General features: G+C 36.8%; 1 protein-coding gene across 2 annotated transcripts in view; it reads left to right on the forward strand.

Annotated features, from left to right (window-relative positions):
• The window catches only part of LOC113042984 (PDZ domain-containing RING finger protein 4-like), a 46,360-nt gene that overhangs the window by 9,540 nt on the left and 12,351 nt on the right, over nucleotides 1-24,469 (forward strand). Inside the window, exons 1-6 of one of the 2 annotated variants that reach the window (XM_026202039.1) lie at nucleotides 8,831-8,900; nucleotides 16,573-16,826; nucleotides 19,960-20,047; nucleotides 21,818-21,916; nucleotides 23,790-23,852; nucleotides 24,198-24,299. In XM_026202039.1, the coding sequence (XP_026057824.1) occupies nucleotides 16,756-16,826; nucleotides 19,960-20,047; nucleotides 21,818-21,916; nucleotides 23,790-23,852; nucleotides 24,198-24,299 (423 nt within the window). In that variant the 5' untranslated portion in view covers nucleotides 8,831-8,900; nucleotides 16,573-16,755. Of the gene's footprint in view, nucleotides 1-8,830; nucleotides 8,901-16,572; nucleotides 16,827-19,959; nucleotides 20,048-21,817; nucleotides 21,917-23,789; nucleotides 23,853-24,197; nucleotides 24,300-24,469 lie in introns of those variants that run through there. The other variant, XM_026202038.1, reaches the window with a different exon arrangement.

The following is a 24,469-nucleotide window of genomic DNA, read 5'->3' on the forward strand; positions in this document are numbered from 1 at the left end:
CTGTGTTTCTCGGCTGTGTTTCTCGGCGGTGTTTCTCGGCTGTGTTTCTCGGCTGTGTTTCTCGGCTGTCTTTCTCGGCTGTGTTTCTCGGGCGTGTTTCTCGGCTGTGTTTCTCGGCTGTGTTTCTCGGCGGTGTTTCTCGGCTGTGTTTCTCGGCTGTCTTTCTCGGGCGTGTTTCTCGGCTGTGTTTCTCGGCTGTGTTTCTCGGCTGTGTTTCTCGGCTGTGTTTTCTCGGCTGTCTTTCTCGGGCGTGTTTCTCGGGCGTGTTTCTCGGCTGTGTTTCTCGGCTGTGTTTCTCGGCTGTCTTTCTCGGCTGTGTTTCTCGGCTGTGTTTCTCGGCTGTGTTTCTCGGGCGTGTTTCTCGGCTGTGTTTCTCGGCTGTGTTTCTCGGCGGTGTTTCTCGGGCGTGTTTCTCGGCTGTGTTTCTCGGCGGTGTTTCTCGGCTGTGTTTCTCGGCTGTCTTTCTCGGGCGTGTTTCTCGGGCGTGTTTCTCGGCTGTGTTTCTCGGCGGTGTTTCTCGGCTGTGTTTCTCGGCTGTCTTTCTCGGGCGTGTTTCTCGGGCGTGTTTCTCGGCTGTGTTTCTCGGCTGTGTTTCTCGGCTGTGTTTCTCGGGTGTGTTTCTCGGCTGTGTTTCTCGGCTGTGTTTCTCGGGGCGTGTTTCTCGGCTGTGTTTCTCGGCTGTGTTTCTCGGCAGTGTTTCTCGGCTGTGTTTCTCGGCTGTGTTTCTCGGGGCGTGTTTCTCGGCTGTGTTTCTCGGCGGTGTTTCTCGGCTGTGTTTCTCGGCTGTCTTTCTCGGCTGTCTTTCTCGGGCGTGTTTCTCGGGCGTGTTTCTCGGCTGTGTTTCTCGGCTGTGTTTCTCGGCTGTGTTTCTCGGGGCGTGTTTCTCGGCTGTGTTTCTCGGCTGTGTTTCTCGGCTGTGTTTCTCGGGGCGTGTTTCTCGGCTGTGCTTCTCGGGGCGTGTTTCTCGGGCGTGTTTCTTGGCTGTGTTTCTCGGCTGTGTTTCTCGGGGCGTGTTTCTCGGCTGTGTTTCTCGGGGCGTGTTTCTCGGCTGTGTTTCTCGGGGCGTGTTTCTCGGGCGTGTTTCTCGGCTGTGTTTCTCGGCTGTGTTTCTCGGCTGTGTTTCTCGGCTGTCTTTCTCGGGCGTGTTTCTCGGGCGTGTTTCTTGGGTTTTTCTCGGCTGTGTTTCTCGGCTGTGTTTCTCGGGTGTGTTTCTCAGGGCGTGTTTCTCGGCTATGTTTCTCGGCTGTGTTTCTCGGGTGTGTTTCTCAGGGCGTGTTTCTCGGCTGTGTTTCTCGGCTGTGTTTCTCGGGCGTGTTTCTCGGCTGTGTTTCTCGGGCGTGTTTCTCGGCTGTGTTTCTCGGGCGTGTTTCTCGGCTGTGTTTCTCGGCTGTGTTTCTCGGGCGTGTTTCTCGGCTGTGTTTCTCGGGCGTGTTTCTCGGCTGTGTTTCTCGGGCGTGTTTCTCGGCTGTGTTTCTCGGGCGTGTTTCTCAGCTGTGTTTCTCGGCTGTGTTTCTCGGGCGTGTTTCTTTGGTTTTTCTCGGCTGTGTTTCTCGGCTGTGTTTCTCGGCTGTGCTTCTCGGCTGTGTTTCTCGGCTGTGCTTCTCGGCAGTGTTTCTCGGGCGTGTTTCTCGGCTGTGTTTCTCGGGCGTGTTTCTCAGCTGTGTTTCTCGGCTGTGTTTCTCGGGCGTGTTTCTTTGGTTTTTCTCGGCTGTGTTTCTCGGCTGTGTTTCTCGGCTGTGTTTCTCAGGGCGTGTTTCTCGGCTGTGTTTCTCAGGGCGTGTTTCTCGGCTGTGTTTCTTGGGCGTGTTTCTTGGGCGTGTTTCTCGGCTGTGTTTCTCGGGTTTTTCTCGGCTGTGTTTCTCGGGCGTGTTTCTCGGCTGTGTTTCTTGGGTTTTTCTCGGCTGTGTTTCTTGGGCGTGTTTCTTGGGCGTGTTTCTCAGCTGTGTTTCTCGGGAGTGTTTCTCGGCTGTGTTTCTCGGGTTTTTCTCGGCTGTGTTTCTCGGCTGTGTTTCTTGGGTTTTTCTCGGCTGTGTTTCTCGGGCGTGTTTCTTGGCTGTGTTTCTCGGGCGTGTTTCTCGGCTGTGTTTCTCGGGGCGTGTTTCTCGGGGCGTGTTTCTAGGCTGTGTTTCTCGGCTGTGTTTCTCGGGGCGTGTTTCTCGGCAGTGTTTCTCGGCTGTGTTTCTCGGCTGTGTTTCTCGGGCGTGTTTCTCGGCTGTGTTTCTCGGGGCGTGTTTCTCGGGGCGTGTTTCTAGGCTGTGTTTCTCGCCTGTGTTTCTCGGGGCGTGTTTCTCGGGGCGTGTTTCTTGGCTGTGTTTCTCGGGTAGAAGTATTATCTCCAGCACTTGTGTTCAGATCAGGGTTGCCAGGTTTTCACAACAAATCCTTCCCATTTGCTTCTCAAAACTAGTCCAAAAGTTGCCCAATCGCGTTTCCAGGAGGTTCCCTGATAAAAATTGCTTTCCGGGGTTAAAATTTAAGTTTTATGGCATGGTTCCCTTGGTAAATTTTGCATTTTAGGGGCTAAATATCACGTTATTTCTATTGGGGTCACTTCCACCCGCGGACATGAAAAAATTACCACAGACTTGGCAACACTGGTTGGCATTTACTACACCGAGCCGTAATTCACTGACAATCTACACAAAATCGATTTTAAAATCGGAGGCGATTCTTTGTCGATTTTAAAAGCGATTTTGTGTTAGTTGTCGGTAGACTACGGCTCTGTGTAGTAGCTGCCGCTCCACCTGAACCAGTGTTGCCAAGTCTGCGGTTGTTTTTCATGTCCGCGTTTTGAAGCAACCCCAATACCAATAAGCATTTTTTTTTTATCTGGGAACCTCCTGGAATCGCGATTAGTTTTGGACTAGTTTTGAGAAGCACCGGGGCAGGATTTGTTGTGAAAACCTGGCAACCCTGATCTGAACACACGTGCTGGAGATAATACTTCTAATTAATGGAGCATCTTTACTGATGAGATGTGCATAAAAATCGCGTTCGATTTTTTGCACAGCCCTAACTGTCCCATTTAAATAAATAAAAATGGAAAATGGAATTGGGTGTTTCTCGGCTGTGTTTCTCGGGTATTTTTCTCGGGTGTTTTTCTCGGGTATGTTTGTTTGACGGCGCGTCTCTTCCTCTGTTGGTTGTGTCTGGGTCTCTGTGGGATTCTCCTGGTGTGTTAATAAGCAGATGGTCTGTGCTGTTACGGCAGATCTCTGCGCTTCTGTATCTGTTCTGACATTTCCACAAATGTTAGTACTATCAGAACAGAATAGCTTTATCACCTGTGAGTGATGCAGGGATACGGGACTCATAGCAGACCCTCTGCGGCCGCCCTGATAAGACACCGGGTGACAGAGGGCATGATGGGACGCGTCTGGCTGAAGAGCATGATAAAAGAGGGAGGACAAAAGAGACCTGAGTCCATTTACATCTCCTCACACGGAGAGAATCCAATACAGGAATGACAAAAGAATTGTGAACACTCACAAAAATGTGGTGTGGAGACACTCAGAAGATAATTACAAAGATATTACATAAAACAGCATTGAATTAAACTTCTGCGAAGTAGAAAGACCGAGACTGGGCACTCTTTCATAATCTATATTTTATTTACAATTTTAAAAATAAAATTATATATATATATATATATATATATATATATATATATATATATATATATATATATATATATATATAATATATATAATATTCTGTGCAGAAATCTGGTTAGGATAGTATTTTTGTAAATGTGTTTCTGTCTGAATCATGTTTTAGGTCATTCAGGGCATGTTGGGTAGAAAAATAAATGATAATTTATTAGTTTATAATTAATTATAATTATTAAATAGATCATTTATAATTAAATATAAATAATATAATAATATAAATCAAATAAACATATACACGTTTATGTTTATACACATTTTATACATGTATAAAATAAAATATACTATACTATGAATAATTTAAATAATAATAATAATAATTGAAATAAAGTTGAAATAAATTTAAATATAAATATTAGATGGCAAACAAAATTAAAATTGTTCCCAGAGATAAAATAACAGAACAGAAATAATATAATAGTTAAAAATGATAGTTAAAGTAATACAATTACTAAAACTAAACCATAAATATAATATATTAAGACTAAATATAAAAGAATATATATATATATATATATATATATATATATATATATATATATATATATATATAAAAAATATATATATATATAATCGAGAGACACACACACACACACACACACACACACTTGACTTTAACGAGTCGCTCCTCAATGCAGGAGCACAAAGGCTTCTGGGAAAGCCATGTTTTGTATGAATGAGATCCAGTGTTGTGCTCATGTGTGAACCTAATTAATTCAGAAGAGTGATATGGTTTGATTCTTCCTTCTTTAATAAACGAGCTGTTTGTGTCGGATCTCATCTGTGTCTCTCCTTCCTCTTCCTGTCTGACGTCTGGCCCACAAGAAGAGGAATCGTGTGTTAGTGTCGCCGTGGAAACTGGAGCTAAACACAAACGTGTCAGATTCCCGCCATAAACAACACAGCTGTCAATCACAGGAATGATTGACAGGAGAAGATCATTTCTGAGTCGACCGTATGATGACGATTGACCTTACACTGAATCATTTACTGAACTTTCATCTTAATTAATATATTCATGAGCCACACTGATCAGACGAGTACGACAGACCTGTACTTTATAATAGTTTATTAGGATTGCTTTCTGGTGTTGTTTTACTGTTATATACTTGTGTCTGATTCATTTTACCATAACTTTTCTAGTTCATGTTTCTAATCGGCTGTTAAAAGGAGTGACTTCTTGATTATGTTTTAGTGACATTTTAATGTGTGATTATTATTATAAAAAAAAAAAAAAAACAGATTTAATGTGTGAACCTTTTTAATTTTATTTTTTAAAGCCTAACCCTAAAATAAATTATTAGATGAAAAAAAAAACCTAAAAAACTTAAATAAAAAATGTTACCTAGTCCAATACCTGAAATATAACAATAAAATTTTAATTTTATGTTTTAAATAATAAGAGGTAAAGTAAAAAAGATGAATAAAACTAAATAAAATAAATACATTTGTTAAATAAAATAAAATATTACATGGAAAAATTAAGAAACTTGAAATGAAAAGTGTTACCTTGATAACTAAATGAAATAAAGTAATGTAATACTTAATACAATATCTCAAATGACTATTACAAATATTTTTGTTGATTAAAATAAACCTGAAATTACATAAAATATATATTTAAATGTTGCCTTGTTAAAATAAGCTATTTAGCTATTTAGATGGTTAAATCTAAATATTTCAACAACAAAAAAAATTATTAAAATGACAAAGGGCACAAAACAGAAGTGCTAACATTAAAATGAAAAATAAAACGCCAGTTGAGAATGTGTCTAGTTATTATAACACGATGTGTGTGTGTGTGTGTGTGTGTGTGTGTGTGTGGGCGTCTGCAGCGCTGATCGATCTCTCACACACACACACACACACACACCTGATCTGAGGGGAAACACCTCCATCTGCAGATCTCACACACCTGCAGGGCATTGTGGGAAATAACCCAGCCCACACACACATGAGTTATTCTGCTCGAGCACTGCTCCTGATCAGGACTTTACTAACCACAGAGCGAGTCCAACTAAAAACATCACTATAAATACAGCTTTAGTTAAGTTTCCAAGACAATGTTTCTCACTAAGACTAAATAAACTCAAACACACACAAAACAGAAATCTATAATTAAACATATAATTACAAAAAGACATGATCGAGACTTTAAATTAAAGAAGGTACAAAAAACATATAATATAATATAATTTGATTTATATAAATAAATAAAACATTGATTTAAAAAACTTGATTATATAAATAAAAATGTATTACAATAATAACATTTAATTTATAAATAAATTAACAGTTTGGTTTGTATAAATTAATAAATTTTGATAAAAAATAAATACTATTTGATTTAAATATATTTGTTAAAATTACAAAATGAAAATTAGATAAATACATTTGATTAAAATAAATAACTTGATTTAAATAAATATATTTAATTAGAATACTATTCTAATAAATTAATTGCATTTTGTAATAAAATATAAATAAATTAAAAATGATAAAAAATAAATTAGATTTAAATACATCTAACAGTATTTAATTATAATGGTACAATGATGTAACAAAATAGTTTACTTTTCAAACAGTCTAAAATTCTACAAATAATTATAATTATAGCTTTTTAGATGGGTCTTTATTCATGAAGATATATATACACACTGTCTGTCGTTCAGTTTCAGTGTGTGTGTGTGTGTGTGTGTGTGTGTGTGTGTGTGTGTGTGTGTGTGTGTGTGTGTGTGTGTGCTGATTCAGGATGATTTCAGTGTGTTGCATCACGTCTCTGTGCAGGTGTGAACACACTCAGGACACACACACACACACACACACACACACACTCTTCATCATCTTCACACTGATTCCTTCCTCTGTGTCAGTGATTCAGTGACAGGGTTATTAGAGATCACTTACAGAACATTAACTGGAACAATACTGAAATAAATCAAATTAAATAACATCAAAAAAGGAGAAGAAACAAGACTAAACAGATGATTCAAATTTAAAGAAAATATTTAAAAAAAAATAATAATAATTCAACATTCTAAACATCTAAAATAATAATAACAAAAACATTTTTGTTAATCGAAACAAAATATGTTGTCTGACAAAAAAAGTTGTAATATATTTTTTGATAAATAAACTATAATACATAATACAAATGACTAACTAAAATTAAAAAAAAAATATAAAAAAAAAATTGTATGCAAATTATTTACAAAAAAAACTAAAACCATAAAAATTGGGGGGAAAAAAAAGTTAACTGAAATAAAGTATTTCAGCTAAAACATAAAAATAAAAAATGTTGCCATGACAATTTTTTTTCATCATTTATTTTATCGTTTTGATAGACAGTTATTTCTTTGCTGAAAATCAAGGTTAAATAATGTTAATCATGTTCATGTTATGATTATTTCATCAAAAGACTACTTCAGACATGTACCGTTTCGGACTATAAGTCGCATTTATTTAGAACCAGGAGAAAACGCTACCGTCTCCAGCCGCGAGAGGGCGCTCTATGTGTTCAGTGTAGACTACAGGAGAACTGAGCGGCACAGAGCGCCCTCTGGCGGCTGGAGACGGTAATGTTTTCTCTTGGTTCATTTCTCTTGGTTCCTGTCAAATTAATTTTGATAAATAAGTCGCACCTGACGATAAGTCGCAGGACCAGCCAAACTATGAAAAAAAGTGCGACTTATAGTCCGGAAAATATGGTACATGAATCTTACTGAACTAAAGCAAAGCCTCAGTTAGTTCAGCTGAGATCAGGATCAAATGAACTGGAGATGAACTGATCAGATTCAGATAGAGCATGAGTTCAGCTGCTGATTCAGTGAGTCAGTGATTCAGTGAGTCAGTGAGAGTTTGAACACTGACTCGTGTGAATCGTGTGTGATGGAGGATGATGGGGTCAGAGGACTGTCACAGCAGCTCTGTGTACACTGCCTCATGAGCAGTGCATTGTGGGTAATGGCTCCTCTGCTTCATGTCCTACAGCTGAGTTTGTTCATCATCTTCAGATCTGTTCTGTGATCTATAGATGCCCCAAACATGTTCATCCTCATGTCTTTAAATGTAAAAGATGGATATATATGAATAAATACCAAATTTAGACTCATTGAAATAGGCATACTCTCTATACTATAACAATTTAAAATATTAATATTAAAATATTATTTGGACATTTTTTATTTTCTATTAAGTTTCTATTTAGTAATTGTTTTTAATAGTGCAATGCTAAATGTATTTATTTATTGATCAGATTTGTATTGTTTAATTATATTATATATTATATTATAATATATATTAATATATCTGTAAGTGTCATTTTAAAATTTTACATTTATTTTAATTAAATAATTAAATTATGTAAATATAATTATTTTCTATTTGATCTGTTTTATATATATATATATATAGGCTATATATATATATATATATATATATATATATATATATATATATATATATATATATATATATATACCTTTAATACTTATTTGAATATAATTATATAATAAAATGATAAAATAAAATTTAATAATATTTATTTCTACTTGCTATAATACTGCAATGTTAAATTGATTTATTTATTACTCATTTATATTTTTATTGTTTTTATTTACTTAGTAATATTTATCTTTCAATGTAATTTTAATCATTTATATTAAATTAATTAAATTAATTTATTTCAGTGAAATGTTAATTTTTATTAGCTTGAATACTTATTTGAATATCTTATTATAATTTATATTTTTATCAAAAGGGTTTAAAATATATTTAAATTGTTTTAGTATAATTGTATGCGTAGCCTTTGTTGTTTTAATGTAGTATTAATTATTTTAATGTCATTATATTTTTCAGCATTTGTTATTTTAACAGTTTTCATTGTATATTTATTATATTATTTAGTATATCATTATTTATTAGTTATAATTATTTATAAGTTATTTACTTAAATATTTTAATATTTAATAATTTTAATATAATTGTATAATTATTTATTTTAATTAATTTATTAACTGTCCTATATTTATGTATATTTAACATAATCAATATAATGAATATTTAACATAACTGTATTATTTAGTTTAGTATAATTTCTTACTTTATTTGTATTCTCTCGGTCTCTCTCGAGACTCTGTCTCTGGTGCATGCTGGGGGTTTTTGTGGTGAGAGTGGCGTTTAGTGAGAACTGATCTGATCAAAACTCTCGTTCTCGTGGCCGTGGGAGATGAGGTAGGGTTTGAAAGCTCCCGAATGAATAAAGCGGTTGTTGTATTTGTAAAAGAGGAAAGCGCTGCTCTATGTTGATTGAGAATGGTATTGTCATACGTGATAATCTTGTGCAGGTTACTCCGCTTCATGCACCTTCTAGCAAAATCATGATTTCAAATCTCCCGCCTTTCATTTCTAATGAGGCGTTGGAACGTGAATTAGCGAGATTCGGTAAGTTTGCTAGCGAGTCTAGAACGATCTCTTTAGGTTGTAAACATCCGTCTTTAAAACATGTGCAGTCTTTTAGAAGACAAGTGTACATGTTTTTGGACACTCCAGAAAATACTTGGGATGTTTCTTTCCGTGTAAAACATGAAGGGAGATCTTATATGGTTTATGCAAGTACTGGTAATTTGAGATGTTTTATTTGTGGTGACGTAGCGTGTCCACCAGTGTCTGTCAGCTGAGTACAGCGCTAGTGACGTCACTCGCAGCGGGAATGCTGAGAACCCCACAGCTGGTGAATGACGTCATTGAGCAAAGGAACTATAATGGTGAAGAATCGGAGCGGGTTATTAACGTGTACAGGCAATGATAGCATTGATGCCATGTCTGATGATACAGATTCACAGGGACATCTCCTTATATCCCCTTGAGGAAATAAATCACTTTTTGGATGATACTTTTGGCAAACAGGTGAATGTTAAAGATGTTTTCCCAGATATTGACAAGTTTGTTAGATCTGTCACAGTCTTTCAAAAAACAGTTGGTTTTGATATTTTGAGTGAAAAGAAGCGTTTTCGACTAAAGAAGCATCTTACAGTGATAAGAAAATGTAGGAAAGAAAAAAAAAGTTCTTAAACTGATCAGGAATGCATCACATGGGTTTCTTTTCTTTTTCTTCTTCTGTTATGTCTGTCTTTTCTGCTTTCAAATACATGTATGGCTAGTTTGAGGCTAGGCTCCATTAATGTTAATGCTGGGAGGGATAGACATAAACGTGATTTGCTATTAGAAAGCATAAAGCTAAAAAGACTAAATGTTGTATTGCTTCAGGAAACTCATAGTGATGTAGATAATGAAGCTGATTGGAAAATGTGCTGGAAGGGGCAACAAATACTTAGTCATGGGACAAATCTTAGTGCAGGTGTGGCGATTCTTTTTTCTCCAGAAACTAGAGTTAATATTTGAAGTTCTGAAGAAGTTATAAAAGTTTGTCTTGTCTTAGTGAAGGTTGAAATTGAAGGTTTCATAAATGTGTATGTACCAAATGTGGGACATGAGAGAAGTACGTTTTTTCAGATGTAGAATTAGAAACCGATGGTCTGCCTCCGTCTGCCTGATGAAGGGTCACCACTGACACTGCAGAAATACACCTTCATGCAGTGGATCTTATATACACCACAGAACATTGTGATCTGGACTGTGCTGAACAGAATCAGTCCAATTTAGGAAGGCCTTTATATAGGGCTGGGCGATATGGACAAAAAATCATATCCCGATATATTTAGACTGAATATCGATATACGATATATATCCCGATATTTTTTCCGCAAAGTGAGAGCAAATGTTCAGTCAAAGTCAAAGCCAAATATGACGTCACAAGTAGTTTTATTGAAACCGGCCATTTCAGTGAACAGTTGCAAAATCAAATGAATAAATAGTAAACGGGTTTCTTCACCTGGTTCATAATTAAATGCTCAGCTGTTCAAATAACAATAAAATGTAAAAAAAACTGTACAACAAAATACTGTATAACAATAGGACAGGAGTACCTTTTTTGAAATCAAAGCTCCATAAGGTGCACATTTGAATAAAAAAAAAAATCTTAAAACATTTTAAAATAAAATAGGCCAATCTTTTTCCGAAATAAATATATTTATATGAGAAAAGTACAAATATCAAAAATGTTTAGTTTTACAACTATTAATGGCTTATTAAAATCCAATAACAGATTTTATTCTCCTTTCTAACAAATCCACAGATGCAAATAATGAATATTACAAAAGAATATGACAAACCCTAGTAACTTAAGGGCAGCATTTACATATAAAGAAAGAACAAAATAAAGTGCTCAGTTTAAGAAAAAAAAAAAAAAACATCAGCTTGAGATTACCTTTTCCTTTTTGTTAACTCAATTTCTTATCTGAACAGTCTCAACCAGTTCCACAAGAAACAGATTATCAACTAAATAAACATTTTCCCCCTCTTTTTTTACTTTGATAAACAGTAATTCTGTCTTGAGGTAGACATTAGAAGATAGACAAGCGTATCCTCCTTCGTTTAAAGATTTTGTGCGAGAAACACCAGCCTGTCAACAGCATCCGGCTTCAGAGATGCTCTGTGGCAGGTCACGATATTGCCACTACAGCTGAAAACCCTTTCGGAGGGTGAACTGGTAGCTGGTACCAAGAGATACTTTTTTGCCAGGTGGCTCAGAGATGGAAAGAAAACTTCATGATCCTTCCACCACTTGAGAGGATCAGTGTCACTCTCCACACTTGCGGACTGCAAGTAACTTGACAGTTCATTTTCAATAGCCCCCCTCTTGGTTGGTGCAGTGGTGGTGGCTGTGCGCTTCTTGAAGAAGCTTGCCAGTCTTTTAGCTTTTGGTGCTACTGCTGCTTCTCCATCTGCAGGCTCAGGCACAGTGGGCACACATAGGCAAGGCGGTTGACAGCTGCTCTGATCAGCCAGTAGCGTCTCCACCTCCAAGACAGCTCTGTGCTTCAATGCTTCCACTTTTTCACTTGGGATGTAGGTGGCCCTGAACCGAGGATCCACAAATGAAGCCATCTCCAAAAGGTCAGTAGTGGCTGGGTCAGAATATTTGCTGTTGAGGTACTCAACAATGCTGGTCTTGATCGATTTACAAAGCTCGCTATCACCCTCTTCACATGCCAGGAGACTTTCGTTAAAAAGGTGCAGCACAGGTTTCACATATGATAGAGTGACGTACTCCTCACCTGATAAAGCATCAGTAAAGTCCTGGAGAGGTTTCAAGACCTTTTGGACTGCTTCTAGGACCTCTAAGTCCTGCCAGGTAGGGACAAGGTGCCTGGTGTTTTTGTCATTAGACAGGACTTTGGCCAGTGCTCCTTCCTGCTCCAGGACTCTCTCTATCATCTGCTGCCTGGATCCCCAGCGTGTGGCAGACTCGGTTATGAGTTGGTGACTTGGCAGACCCAGCTGAATCTGGACTTCAGCAAGATGTCTCCTTTTCTTCCAGCTGTACGAAAAACTGCTTACAATTCTTTTGCACAAAGAAATGGCCCGGGTGACACGCTTGTCATTCATGCCATGTCCTGTCAGAATCATAAAAAACTATTAAACAAATGTGCTTATGCAAGAAATTTGACTCAGGGTTCACTTTAACACATTCATACAACTAATCCAAAATCAAGCTTTAGAAATATTCTACATTAATATTATATTATATTAATATTTATTTTATTGTTGGATTGTTTGTGTTTAAATTATTTATTTTTCTGAAACTATGTGTGCTGCCGTTTTTTTACCAGGTCTCCCTGGAAGAAGAGATTATTATATGGGATTTTTTCCTGGCTAAATAAAGGATACATTTTCTCTTTCATAGTTTATTTTTTTAATCAACACCAGTACTAATCATAAATATCAAATATTATATTTTTTTTCTGAATTTTAATCATGTAAGTGATTTTTATGTATTAGTATTTTTGTATAATTTATAAATGATGACTATACTGTATGTACATTTACTCGTGTTCCGTTCTTGTCGTTGTTCTTAGTATTTAATATGTATGCTATTTTTTAATGCTACTTCATATTTCTACTCCACTAAAAACTCCATGTGTCCATGTGTCATGTGTCAACATTAGTTTCTAGTTACTTTGCAGTTTGCTATTTTCAATCCAGAGAAAAAAACTAACATTTTAATGTTTTTGATTAAAGTAAAATATCTGAATACTCCTTACAACACTGCACTCACCAATAGCCAAGTGCAGTCTGTGACCGAAGCACTGCATCCTCATCCACTCGTTCAGCTCAACCGCTTTGACGATGTTGCTCCCGTTGTCGGTTGTTATAGCAACCAGATACTTTTCTTGGAGTTTCCAGCTTGCAATTGCGTCCTGCAGGGCCTCAGCTATGTGCTCACCGGTGTGATCCTGGGGGAAATAACTTGTTTGCAGACACGCTGTTTTCATCTCCCAGTCTTGAATGAAGTGAACTGTCACGCTCATGTAAGGCTCACATGTCCTGCTCGACCACATATCGCTGGTCAACGCAAAATGGGTCACGTTAGCGAGCTGGTCAGCAAGGCGCTGTCTGAGTTCAGTGTACATTTGTGGCAGTGCTTCTCGTGCAAAGTAGTTGCGACTGGGAAGCTCATATCTCGGGTCCATAGTTTTCAGTAGGTTTTGGAATCCGACTTGTTCCACAGTTGCAATGGGGACCATATCTTTAGCAATGTGATAGGACACCGCTTTAGTTATAGTACACCACTTGACACTTTTCTTTTCATAAGGCACGTTGCGGGAAAATGAAGTTTGCAGTGAGCTTTGTGTTGGGGCTGGAGCTTTTTCGGGTTGTCGATGGCTTGCGGCTGTGGCTTCTGCAGCGCGCAGTTTCAAAGACTCTTCGTACTGCAGTTTGTGCCACTGTTTTAGGTGGTGAAAAAGATTTGTAGTGCTTCCACCCCTGGCTGTAACTTGTTTATTGCACTCCCTACAAATAACGTGATGTTGTTGCTCATCTGATACTTTAAATCCGAACCATCTCCAAATTACTGAGCCACTGCTTTTTCTTTTACTAACCAATTCCTCCGCGCGCTCCGCAGACGTACCTGCTTCCTCCATGTTTGTCGAAGAGTGGCTCTGTGCCTGCCCATCCCCCCTCCCCCCATCGAAGAGGAGGGGCGGTGGCGCGGGGAGCAGCGCAAATTTGAACTATATCGATATATGCGATATGCTCTAATTCCATATCGCGTCTAAAAATATATCGATATATTTTTTTATATCGATATATCGCCCAGCCCTACCTTTATATAACTAAGACTGCCTTGGACTCTTTTTTAATGTTTGATGAACTTCCATCTGCTGCACAGCTCAGCTCGGGACGTTCCCCTGCTGCTGATGGCTGATCTCTATGAGGTTTTCTGTGAGTGTTTTAAAGATGGGGTTTGGCCTGTCACATGTCGTCCTAAAAAGGGAGATCTGTCTTTGTTAAAGAACTGGAGGCCTGTTGCTTTATTGACCACAGAATATAAGATTTTGTCAGAATGTCTTGCCAATAGGTTAAAGAAATAATCTGGAAAACTAGAAAAAAAGAAGATATTAGGACAAGGTGCAGTAAATCCAATCTTCATGTTTTTGGGCCTGGTGGGTTCTCGTCTCAGTGGAATATGCGTATTATAAATTGGTTGGGTGTTTAGAGCACTTTATAGAAATTTGGTGGATAAACCATGTCTTGTGTACAGTTTGTGAAGATGAATTGGTGTTGAAGTTGGTGTACTGTGGGCTATTCCCAGATGAAGCAGGTTAGTGTTGGTGTGTTTCCTCTGGAGATGTGTCCTGGTTCTCACACAATGAAGACATCTGGAGTCTCTGCTTTACTCCAGAGGAAGCACTGCTTTATAAGAGCTGATCAGGTTATCTCAGCTGTTATCTCTGGATCATGTGTTTGGCTGGATCAGCAGTACATGACTGAACAGAAGCGTCTCCTCTCCTGGTCTGTACACACTTCATCCTCATTCAGTCAGCAAACCCTCGCTCCGATCTGATGATGAACACATCGATATCACATCACTCGTCTTCACCGGGATTATAGTGTTGAAGAAACGCTGGTAGTTCCTCCATCATTCACAAAACTGCTTTACCAAGACTTATATATATATGGGAGAAAGTCTTGGTAAAGCAGTTTTCTGAATAACAATTTTATTTATTTATTGTAGTCATTCAAATGCTATAATAGTTTTTATTCATATATTTAATTAGTTTTATTTTTTGTATTTTTTTTGTTTTCATTTGAAGTCTTTTTTTGAATACGTGTAAGATTTTAAATCATTTTATTTCTGTTTTATTTTTTGTCATTTTAGTAAATTAAGTGAATGAAATGAAAATGAAAAATGCATTTAGTTGGTTTTATTTTTTTCGTTTATTATTATTATTATTGTTATTATTATTTTCAATATGTCCATAGTTTTTTATTTTTGTTTCTTGTCTAGTTTGAGTTATTTTCATACATCAGAGGAGCAATGTTAAAAGATGACACGCCCCCATCTGTCATTGGTCAGTCAAGCAGATAGGCCCGCCCACTCTCGCTCCATTGGTTGATTCAGTAGTTGACATTAGCCGCTCAACAAATCAGAATCAAAATATGTTTTCAGTGTCTTTTTATAACACATTTCTTTTTATTTTCATCTATAATGAACCAATCCGATGAATTCATCATGAAGTGCTGAGTACACTAGAATAACATGAATATAATCAGCACTGCAGCTCAAACTCTGATGATCCAGACACCGGGAGAATGAAGGAATCGTGTGATTGAGAGACACACAGCTCTTGGGATCAGCAGGACGAGGCTCTGAAGCGTTCGTTTCTCATGTAATGTGTGTCATTAATAGCCAATCAGTGTCCTGTGAGACTCAGTCTGCTCAGTTCAGTCATGAGCAGTTAATTACAGATCACTGATTAATAGACACGCTCAGATCTCTGCAATAGAGAAATAAACTGAATGTGGATTAAATACACTCACCAAGTACCATCAATAAGTCATATTTACCCATGTTCATGCTAACCAGGGTTATTTTAGTAAAATAAAATTAAAATTGCAAAAAAAAAAAAAAAAATCATTATTTTAAATAAAATATAAAAAATCGAAAACTAAAAAAAGAAATAATTTTAAATAAAAATAAAAAAAAGATTTTATTTGCCAATGCAACATTTGCCATTTCAACTTGTACTAAGATAAAACAAAACTGAAAAAAAAAAAAAAAAAATCAATTTAAATGGAAAAAACACCTACTAAATATAACAAAAGCGTATGAAAATGAAAAAATATGTATTTTTTGTGTGGACTTCAATGTCACTAAAATATCAGTCTTTAACTGAATAAAAGTAATTGTTTTCTCAATGAACAGAAATGCTGATTCCAAGCTATTTCATAAATGCATTTCAAAAATGGAAATGAATGCATGCAAACAATTGAACTATACTATGCTTTTTTAAGTGCAGAAATCTGACCGGTTAATTTCTCAACTAACAAATATGGATCTCATTAAGTTTATTACTTTGTTAAAATGGTGAGATCCAAATGCATGAAAATTTTAATCTAATTCATCATTCCTTCATTTAGGATTTCAACTTGTAAAGCTTCCTAGAAACACAAAAGGAGATGTTTAGCAGGATGTTCACGCTCCTTTCTACATTCATAGAGAGCAAAATGTGAATTCTGAGTAGGGCTGCAAATCGATTAGTTGTGATTAATTGATTCAAAATAAAACTTTATGTTTACAATGTATATGTATAGATAAATACACATGTGTATATGCACTGTAACCTTATGTAAATACTCACACACACACATAGTATGAAAACATTATTATTTAAAATCGATTAATGGCATCTAATGTGTTCTCAGCCTGACTCCTGCTCTGAGTCCTGTGTGTTTGTGAGTGTTTCGCACTGAAGTCAGTGAGTAATGTGTGTTTCAGGTGAACGGGAGGGATCTGTCCAGAGCCAGTCATGAGGAGGCGGCCGAGGCTTTACGCAGCGCTAAAGACCCCATCGTGGTGCAGGTGCTCCGGCGGACCCCTCGGCCCCGGGGTCAAGGGTCAGCGCAGGACGTCCAGCTGGTGGACGTGTGCACGCAGACGGAGATCACCTTCGAGCACATCATGGCTCTGGCCAAACTGCGTCCGGCCACACCACCGGTGCCGGACATCTGCCCCTTCCTCCTGTCCGACAGGTGACCAACACATTCAGCACATAGCTCATGTCTGTCCGTTTAAAACTTACCATGATTACATACGTGATGCTGAGTCTTTTACAACAGTTCAAGAAACAAAAAAACAAACTGCCTATTTATGCTCTATTTCGACAACAACAAAGGTTTAAAACACAGGCACAGCTCTGTTTTGAGTCTCTGAGCAGCATGACAGTGATTCCTTCCTGAATCTGAATCAACCGTTTAAATGATTCGGTTCAATCACAATGACTCACTTATTAACAGTGGCTTGCTGCCACCTACTGGCCGTTTTAATTCCACATTTAAGGTATTTTTATTTGATCAGTATTCAGTGTTTTTTGTTTAATATATCAAAACATTTATGCATTAGTAACTGCAGATGAAACGCTCTGCATTAAACGGTGTGTAAATCTAAATCCCACTTCAGACGCAGCTTCTGTGTTTCCTCTGCAGTGCAAAGATGAATTGTTCTGATATTTATTTGCCTGTTAAACCCCCAAATGTCTTATTATTGTAATTCACTGATTAAATGTAAGAATTTGACTTGCAAACTTTTAGAAAAATGGCTTTTTAAAGGTAAGAATTCCCATAAAAGGTCAAAATCAATTTAAACTTATTGGAAATGATACATTTCTATCAGTGTGAACTGACCATCACACAGAATTAGAGAATATCAAAAACTTTAGAAGTATAAGATACCAGCACAATAATACACTGAGCGAAATGTAGTCTAATTATCGTTATCGACTAGATCCCAGGAAATATTGAGATATTATTTGCGTGTCACCCATACTGGAAGCTCAAGACAAATCCTAGTGTGTGGAAACACAATCTTTCTGATTCTGAAAACGTTGAAGGAACGTTGTTTCTGAATGTTTCTTATCATGATTGTAATGTTATTTAAAGGTTACAAAAATGTTTATGACACTGCACCAACTTCACTTTCACCCGAATAATAGCATTATTTTAATATTTATTTTCTGTTGAAATGTCCAGTTTTCCTTTGGTTATTAGAATTTTACTTAAAGGTTACAACAGCATTCTACTACTGTAAATATTAATGATTTCAACATTCATTTTTTTTTATAATTTTCCACAATAGTTAAATCGCATAATGATTAAAAACGGTATTTACAGGTTAGGAAGACATTTCTTCAATGCTCTGCTAACTTTTCCACTTAAAATATAGTATTATTGAATGTTTATGTTTAATATTCTACCAATGTTCAAATGTCCAGCGTTCTTGTGTTTAGATGGTTATTTGAAGGTTACAAACAAACGTTTGGTAGAACATTCCGGTGTGAAGAACATGAGGTTTTCTGGACTGGTTCACAGGAGTATCTGGGTTTCTCCTCAGGAGACGCAGGGCCGGCTGCAGTGCATGCTGGGAAGTTAATTGAAAGCGTCTGAGGCACAGAGCGGTGGTTAGGGAGGTAATTAATGCCGTGGATAATTCATAGTCTAAATTTGTCACCCGCTCAAGATCCAGGTTTAGTTTCTGAACTCTCTTTGGTGCGTGGTGTGCTGATGTGGGCTTTCTGATTTCCTTTGTTCTTCCAGACAAAAGCGTTCAGGGATTCTCGGTGAATGTTGTTGTTGTAATAGTGCCTGGAAATATGCATTATTCAGGAATAATTTACAGTAATCTCACCCTTAAGGACCGTTCAGCATTTAGATGAGTGGGTGGATGAAAGAAATGGAAAGATACTGTAGTAAATGGAGTAGATTCAGTACATTTGTGTAAAAAGATCTGAATCCAGTGATCAGGCTGCTTCAGCATCATTGCTCAGCTCGCTTTATAGAGTCAGCACACAGATGATAAACCACCTGACTGTACCAGAGACGCTAGCACACGCTAATGAACAGCATCAGCCGTGAGCAGAAGAAAACACAGACACGCACGCGAGTCACGCGGAGGACAGCAGACGAGATGATAGAGATGAAGGAGACTCGGAGCAGACGCACACGACACATCTGAGCTGAAGATGCATGATGTGTGTTTGTGTCTCCATCGGCTGACTTCTGCAGTCTCTGCGCTCGTTCTTCACCACATGTGACGCCTGAACTCCAGAGCTCGTATTATTATATAACCTCATATTATATTATTGAGACCTTTAGTAGCATTTTCCTGCTGTATCTCATGAGATGGGAATTCATAAAACGCATTCATGGAATGTTTCTCATTCATAACCTCTGGAGGACAATATCTGTCTGAGATACAACTATCTGAAAATCTGGAATCTGAGGGAGCAAAAACATCTAAATATTGAGAAAATCATCTTTAAAGTTGTTCAAATGAAGTTATTAGCAATGCATATTACTAATCAAACATTAAGTTTTGATATATTTACGGTAGGAGATTTACTAAATATCTTCATGAACATGATCTTTACTTAATATCCTAATGATTTTTGTCATAAAAGAGAAATGTATAATTGAGACTCACACAGTGTAATGTTGTCTATTTCTACAGATATAGCCCAGAGACTCGAGACGTTTGTGCTCCAGAGACACATATTTTTATTCTCTGGGATGAATCAGTGTAAAAACAAATCACATGATGAAACACTCAAACTGAAAACAGACTAGAGTTAAAACGGCTGATTCAGATTAAACTCGGAGTCAGTGCAAACGTGTCCACAGAGGAAGGCAACTGAATTATGTTTCATCATGTCACATGGCAGATAAAGCAAGACAAATGTTGCTAAAAAAACACTAAATGAATGTACCACCAGAAATATCTATGAAATTATTGAAAACGTCACTCAGTATTTATATTTAGTCATTTTGCAGATGCTTTTATCCAAAACTAAATTTGGGGGACACAAAGTAATTCTTCTTAAAGAGGCAAACAGACACACGAAGTGCTCGTAATACCAAGGTTTAGACGCTGTTCAAATGAGTACAAGCCAGAAAGAGAAGGAATAAATAAAATGTGTATATATATATGTGTTGAAAGAGATGAGTTTTCATCTGTTGCTTGTAGATTGTCAGGGATTCATCGATCGGGATCGGGATGGGAAGATCATTCACCAGTCAGGAACAGTGAAGGAGAATGTTCTGGAAAGTGATTGTGATCCTCTCTGTGATGGTCCCGTGATGTGTCGCTCACTAGTGTGTGTTCTCTGCTCAGCTGTCTCTCTCTGCACACCTTGGATCAGGAATATTCGGAGGACAACATGGCAGCGGACGGCGAGAGGAACGACGACTTCCAGTACGAGGTGAGAGCCCTTTCACCGGAGACTCACAAACACTGAAGATATAACAGCGTCAGGCTGATCCCGGCTCATTAAACATGTGCTGACAACTCCAACATTATGAAGAAAACACTATTCTTTGAACATGCAAAATGTCCATTTTTTACATTTTTCATTTATTATTTTTTGGTTTTGCGAATGCTAAAGGAACATTCCATTTTAGAATTTAGCAAACATTACGTACTGGAAAACAAGACGAAAATAACTAGATCTTTAATTGAACAGTTAAAGCAGTGCAGAATGCATTGTGGGAAGGAGCAGGTGAGATTGTTCAGGATGTATGAATGTAAGGTTTCTCTGAGAGGCGTGTGATTATTCTGCCTCTGGATGTCTGCAGATGAAATATAGATCCTCTGACTCCTGCCTGACCCCAGAAACATGTTATACATGAAAATACTGTTTCAGCTTTGAAATTACACGTTGAATTGTGTCCCTGGAGCACAAGAGCAGTCTCGAGTCTCTGGGCTATATCTGTAGAAATAGACAACAATACAGTGTTAGGGTCAAAATTATCAATTTTTCCTTTAAGACAAAAATCATCAGGATATTAAGTAAAGATCATGTTCACTGAAGATATTTAGTAAATCTTCTACTGTAAATATATCAAAACTTAATGTTTGATTAGTAATATTCATTGCTAAGAACTTCATATGAACAACTTTAAAGATGATTTTCTCAATATTTAGATGTTTTTGCTCCCTCAGATTCCAGATTTTCAGATAGTTGTATCTCAGACAGATATTGTCCTCCGAACAAACCACACATCAATGAGAGATGATTTATTCAGCTTTCAGGAGATGTATACATCTCAATTACACAAAACTGACCCTTATGAGGTCACGTATTAGTGTGATAATCTCTACATAATTATTTCTCTAATATTTTAGCAATATTTTAGTGAAAATCTGCTTTTTTTTTCCTTTGTCCTACACCAAAAAATAATAATAATAACAATATTAGTTTACAGTAAATTTAAAGGAAATACAATTGTTTAATTTATATCTTGCACCAAAAATAAATAAAATAAAAGCACCTAAATAAATAAAAAGAAATTTTAAAAGTAAATTCATAAAACCCAAATATAAAAGTTAAATTCAAATGTAAGACCAAATGAATGAGTGAATAATAACAAAACGTTTCAAATGAAGTCTCCATTAAAATTACACCTAAATAAATAAAAATATAAAGCAAATTATATACCTGAAACATTACAAAATCAAAAAATAAAAGTGTTTTTAACTAAAAGAAATAAAATGTAATCTTGTTTTAAAACAAACTTGTAAATATTTGTTGTATTTTTTTTTTTTGTAAATGCTTATGTAGTCATAAAATACTATTTTATTCAAGATGTCAAGTTAAATAAAAACAATTGTAAATAAAACAATTAAACAAATAAAACAATTCCCCAAATAATAATAATAAAAATAGACCAAAAAATAAAAACTAAAACATTAAAAATGTTTAAAAATTGTTCTAAATTGTTTTAAATTGCTAAATCCCACATCAAAAAAAAATATACAAACTGAAAAATTACAAAAATTTAAATCCTACTAAACAAACAACAAACATTTTTTTAAAGTCAGTCTTAAATGAATACATCCTTCAATAAATCCAGTGCAAAAAACTCAATTTCCAGTGGAGTCTGTTGACTGATGTAACTGTATGTGTGTGTGTGTGTGTGTGTGTGTGTGTGTGTGTGTGTGTGTGTGTGTGTGTGTGTGTGTCTCTCTGCAGGAGGTGGAGCTGCTTCGACTGAGCAGTCAGGAGAAGCTGGGACTCACGCTGTGCTACAGGACAGACGAGGACGAGGACGAGGACATCTACGTCAGCGAGGTGCACCGCTCACATCACACACACACTTCTACATGTTTCTGTTCATAATCAGTCCTGATGAGACGATGGCTTAGAAACCTCCATTAGAGCGACATAAACACACACATAACACTCAGATGTAGTTTTAATCATTAAGTCTGATATGTGATCATAAAAGCCTTTAAAATGTCTTTAATAGTGAATTATGAAATAAATAAAAATTACTAGACTGAGTGTGACAACTAGCCCCGGTCATGTAACATCTGTACAACCAAGATTTTGTAATGTTTTTGAAAGAAGTGTCTCCTGTTCACCAAGACTACATTTAATTGATTAAAAAAACAGAGTAAAAATAGTGAAATATTATTCTGATGTAAATCATCTGTTTTCTGTGTGAATCTGTGTTAAAGTGTAATTTATTTCTGTGATGCTCCGCTGTATTTTCAGCATCATTCCTCCAGTCTTCAGTGTCACATGATCTTCAGAAATCAGAATAATATGATGCTCAAGAAACATAATCAGAATAGTTTTTTTAGCAGTACATTAGACTGACACACACACACACATCTTTCTCTGTGTGTGTGTGTGTGTTGAGCTCCGGCTTCATTAGAAGTCCTCTCAGATTCATCAGGTCTCTGCAGCACGACTGAATACAGATCCGTCAGCACTTACAGGCTTATTAAAAACTGAAGAGCAGAGAGCGTGATCTCAGTGAAGAACGGCCCGAGAGAGATGAAGCCCTCTTCATTCATTACTCACGTGTTCAGTGTGTGTCTCGATCTAATGAACACACAGAAGCTCAGCTCGGATCTGAGCGATCAGAAGCTTGTGTCTCTATGAAGCACAGCAGCTGCTTCTGGGAGTAAAATCACATTTAATTTCTCCACAGGAGTCCTTAAAGAAGACCTAGAAGTTGTTAATCAATTGGTTTAAGCTTCCATTAACTGTGTTTAACAGCAGCATTCCTAGTGAAAAACTACATTACCCATGATCCTGTGAGGCTAATTCCACCAATCAGAGACTGTGAATGACGTAATGCTGCTTACACTTTATTTTAGACTTGTTTTCTAGTATAAATATCTGAACCGTTTTTAATCAAGACACCTTTACTGGAGAAGCTTAATGACTTCAGGTGTTAAGATGTTCAGGATTATTATAATTAACTAAAACTGAAACTAAAATAAAATAAAACTTATTTTGTTACTTGAAATAAATGCTAACTGCAATAAAATACATTTTAAAATCATTTTAGTTCAGCTAGTTGCCAAGAAAGTAAATCTCATTTAGTTTGTAAAAGTAGTACTCGATGTACTAAAATAAATAAAACTGGAATAAAAATGTATAAAAACTATATAGACACATTTGAAAAAACTCAAATAAATATACCAAGAACAAAATTACTAAGACTTTATCAAAAAAAAAAAAGAGAATACTAATAAAACAAATACTCACTGTAACTTAGTGATAATAAAATAATTTATACAGCATATTCAATTTATAATTTAGTTTAGCAGAAAACAAGACGTGTGTGTTGATCGTATATTAGATCTAAAATATTTATATGCCTAATTTGCAATAAACTAAATATATTGTTTCTATGTATAAAATCCACATCTTTAATTGAACAGTAAATAATTTCTCCATTGTTCTTAACTCAGTGATATTCGCAGTGCATCATGGGATTGTAGTTCTTTCATCACTAAAGCTGTTAAGTCTTGCATCTTTTCTGAAGTCTTTATGAGGAAAATTAATAGGAAGAAGTGGGCGGGCCCTAATGCGTTCTGATCACAGAGGAGCGAGGGATTGGCTGGAGTCTTAGCCAATCAGATCCACAGACCATAATTGTGAATGACGTGATTGATTTAGAATCTGAAATCTGCTCTTTGCTCCTCAGATCGAGCCGAACAGCATCGCTGCGAGAGACGGTCGGATCCGAGAAGGAGACCGCATCTTACAGGTGACTTCACCTTCACTCATTAACTCTGTTGTGTTCAGCAGCAGCACATTCCTCCGGCAGCTACAGGACCCGAGGGAGAGCAGGGTACGGTGTATTTTCAGCTGTGGTCTGATGCTCAGGAAAGCATCCCGAGGTGTTTCTGAGACGCTCTCCATGGACTCTGTGCTTCCCAGTAAACTCACTCTTCAGGATCATGTGCAGCAAAAACTGAAACAGTTTTCAAAAACTGAAACTTGCTAAAAGCAAGACCAGTGGGGTCAGAAATATAAAACAGGACAGAAATACTGAGGAAGAACTGTAGTAATGTAACGCTGCGCCTCATTGGCTGATGTGTGTGATTGACAGATAAATGGGCGGGACGTTCAGAACAGACAGGAAGCAGTGGCCGTTCTCTCGAATGAAGAATTCAGGAGTATTGTGCTGCTGGTCGCAAGGCCAGAAATACAGGTACACACACACACACACATCTACCGAGTTATAAAACACACCTGCATGGCTTATGAATATTAATCATTCATTCATTAATATTCATGTTGTTTACCCAGCAGTCCATCTTACTATAAACAGGGTATTATCCTTAAAGACTTTTTTTTTTAACTTGGCATAAAATAAATGTT

This window comes from Carassius auratus, chromosome 25, assembly GCF_003368295.1.
Source record: "Carassius auratus strain Wakin chromosome 25, ASM336829v1, whole genome shotgun sequence".
Classification (NCBI taxonomy): domain Eukaryota; kingdom Metazoa; phylum Chordata; class Actinopteri; order Cypriniformes; family Cyprinidae; genus Carassius; species Carassius auratus.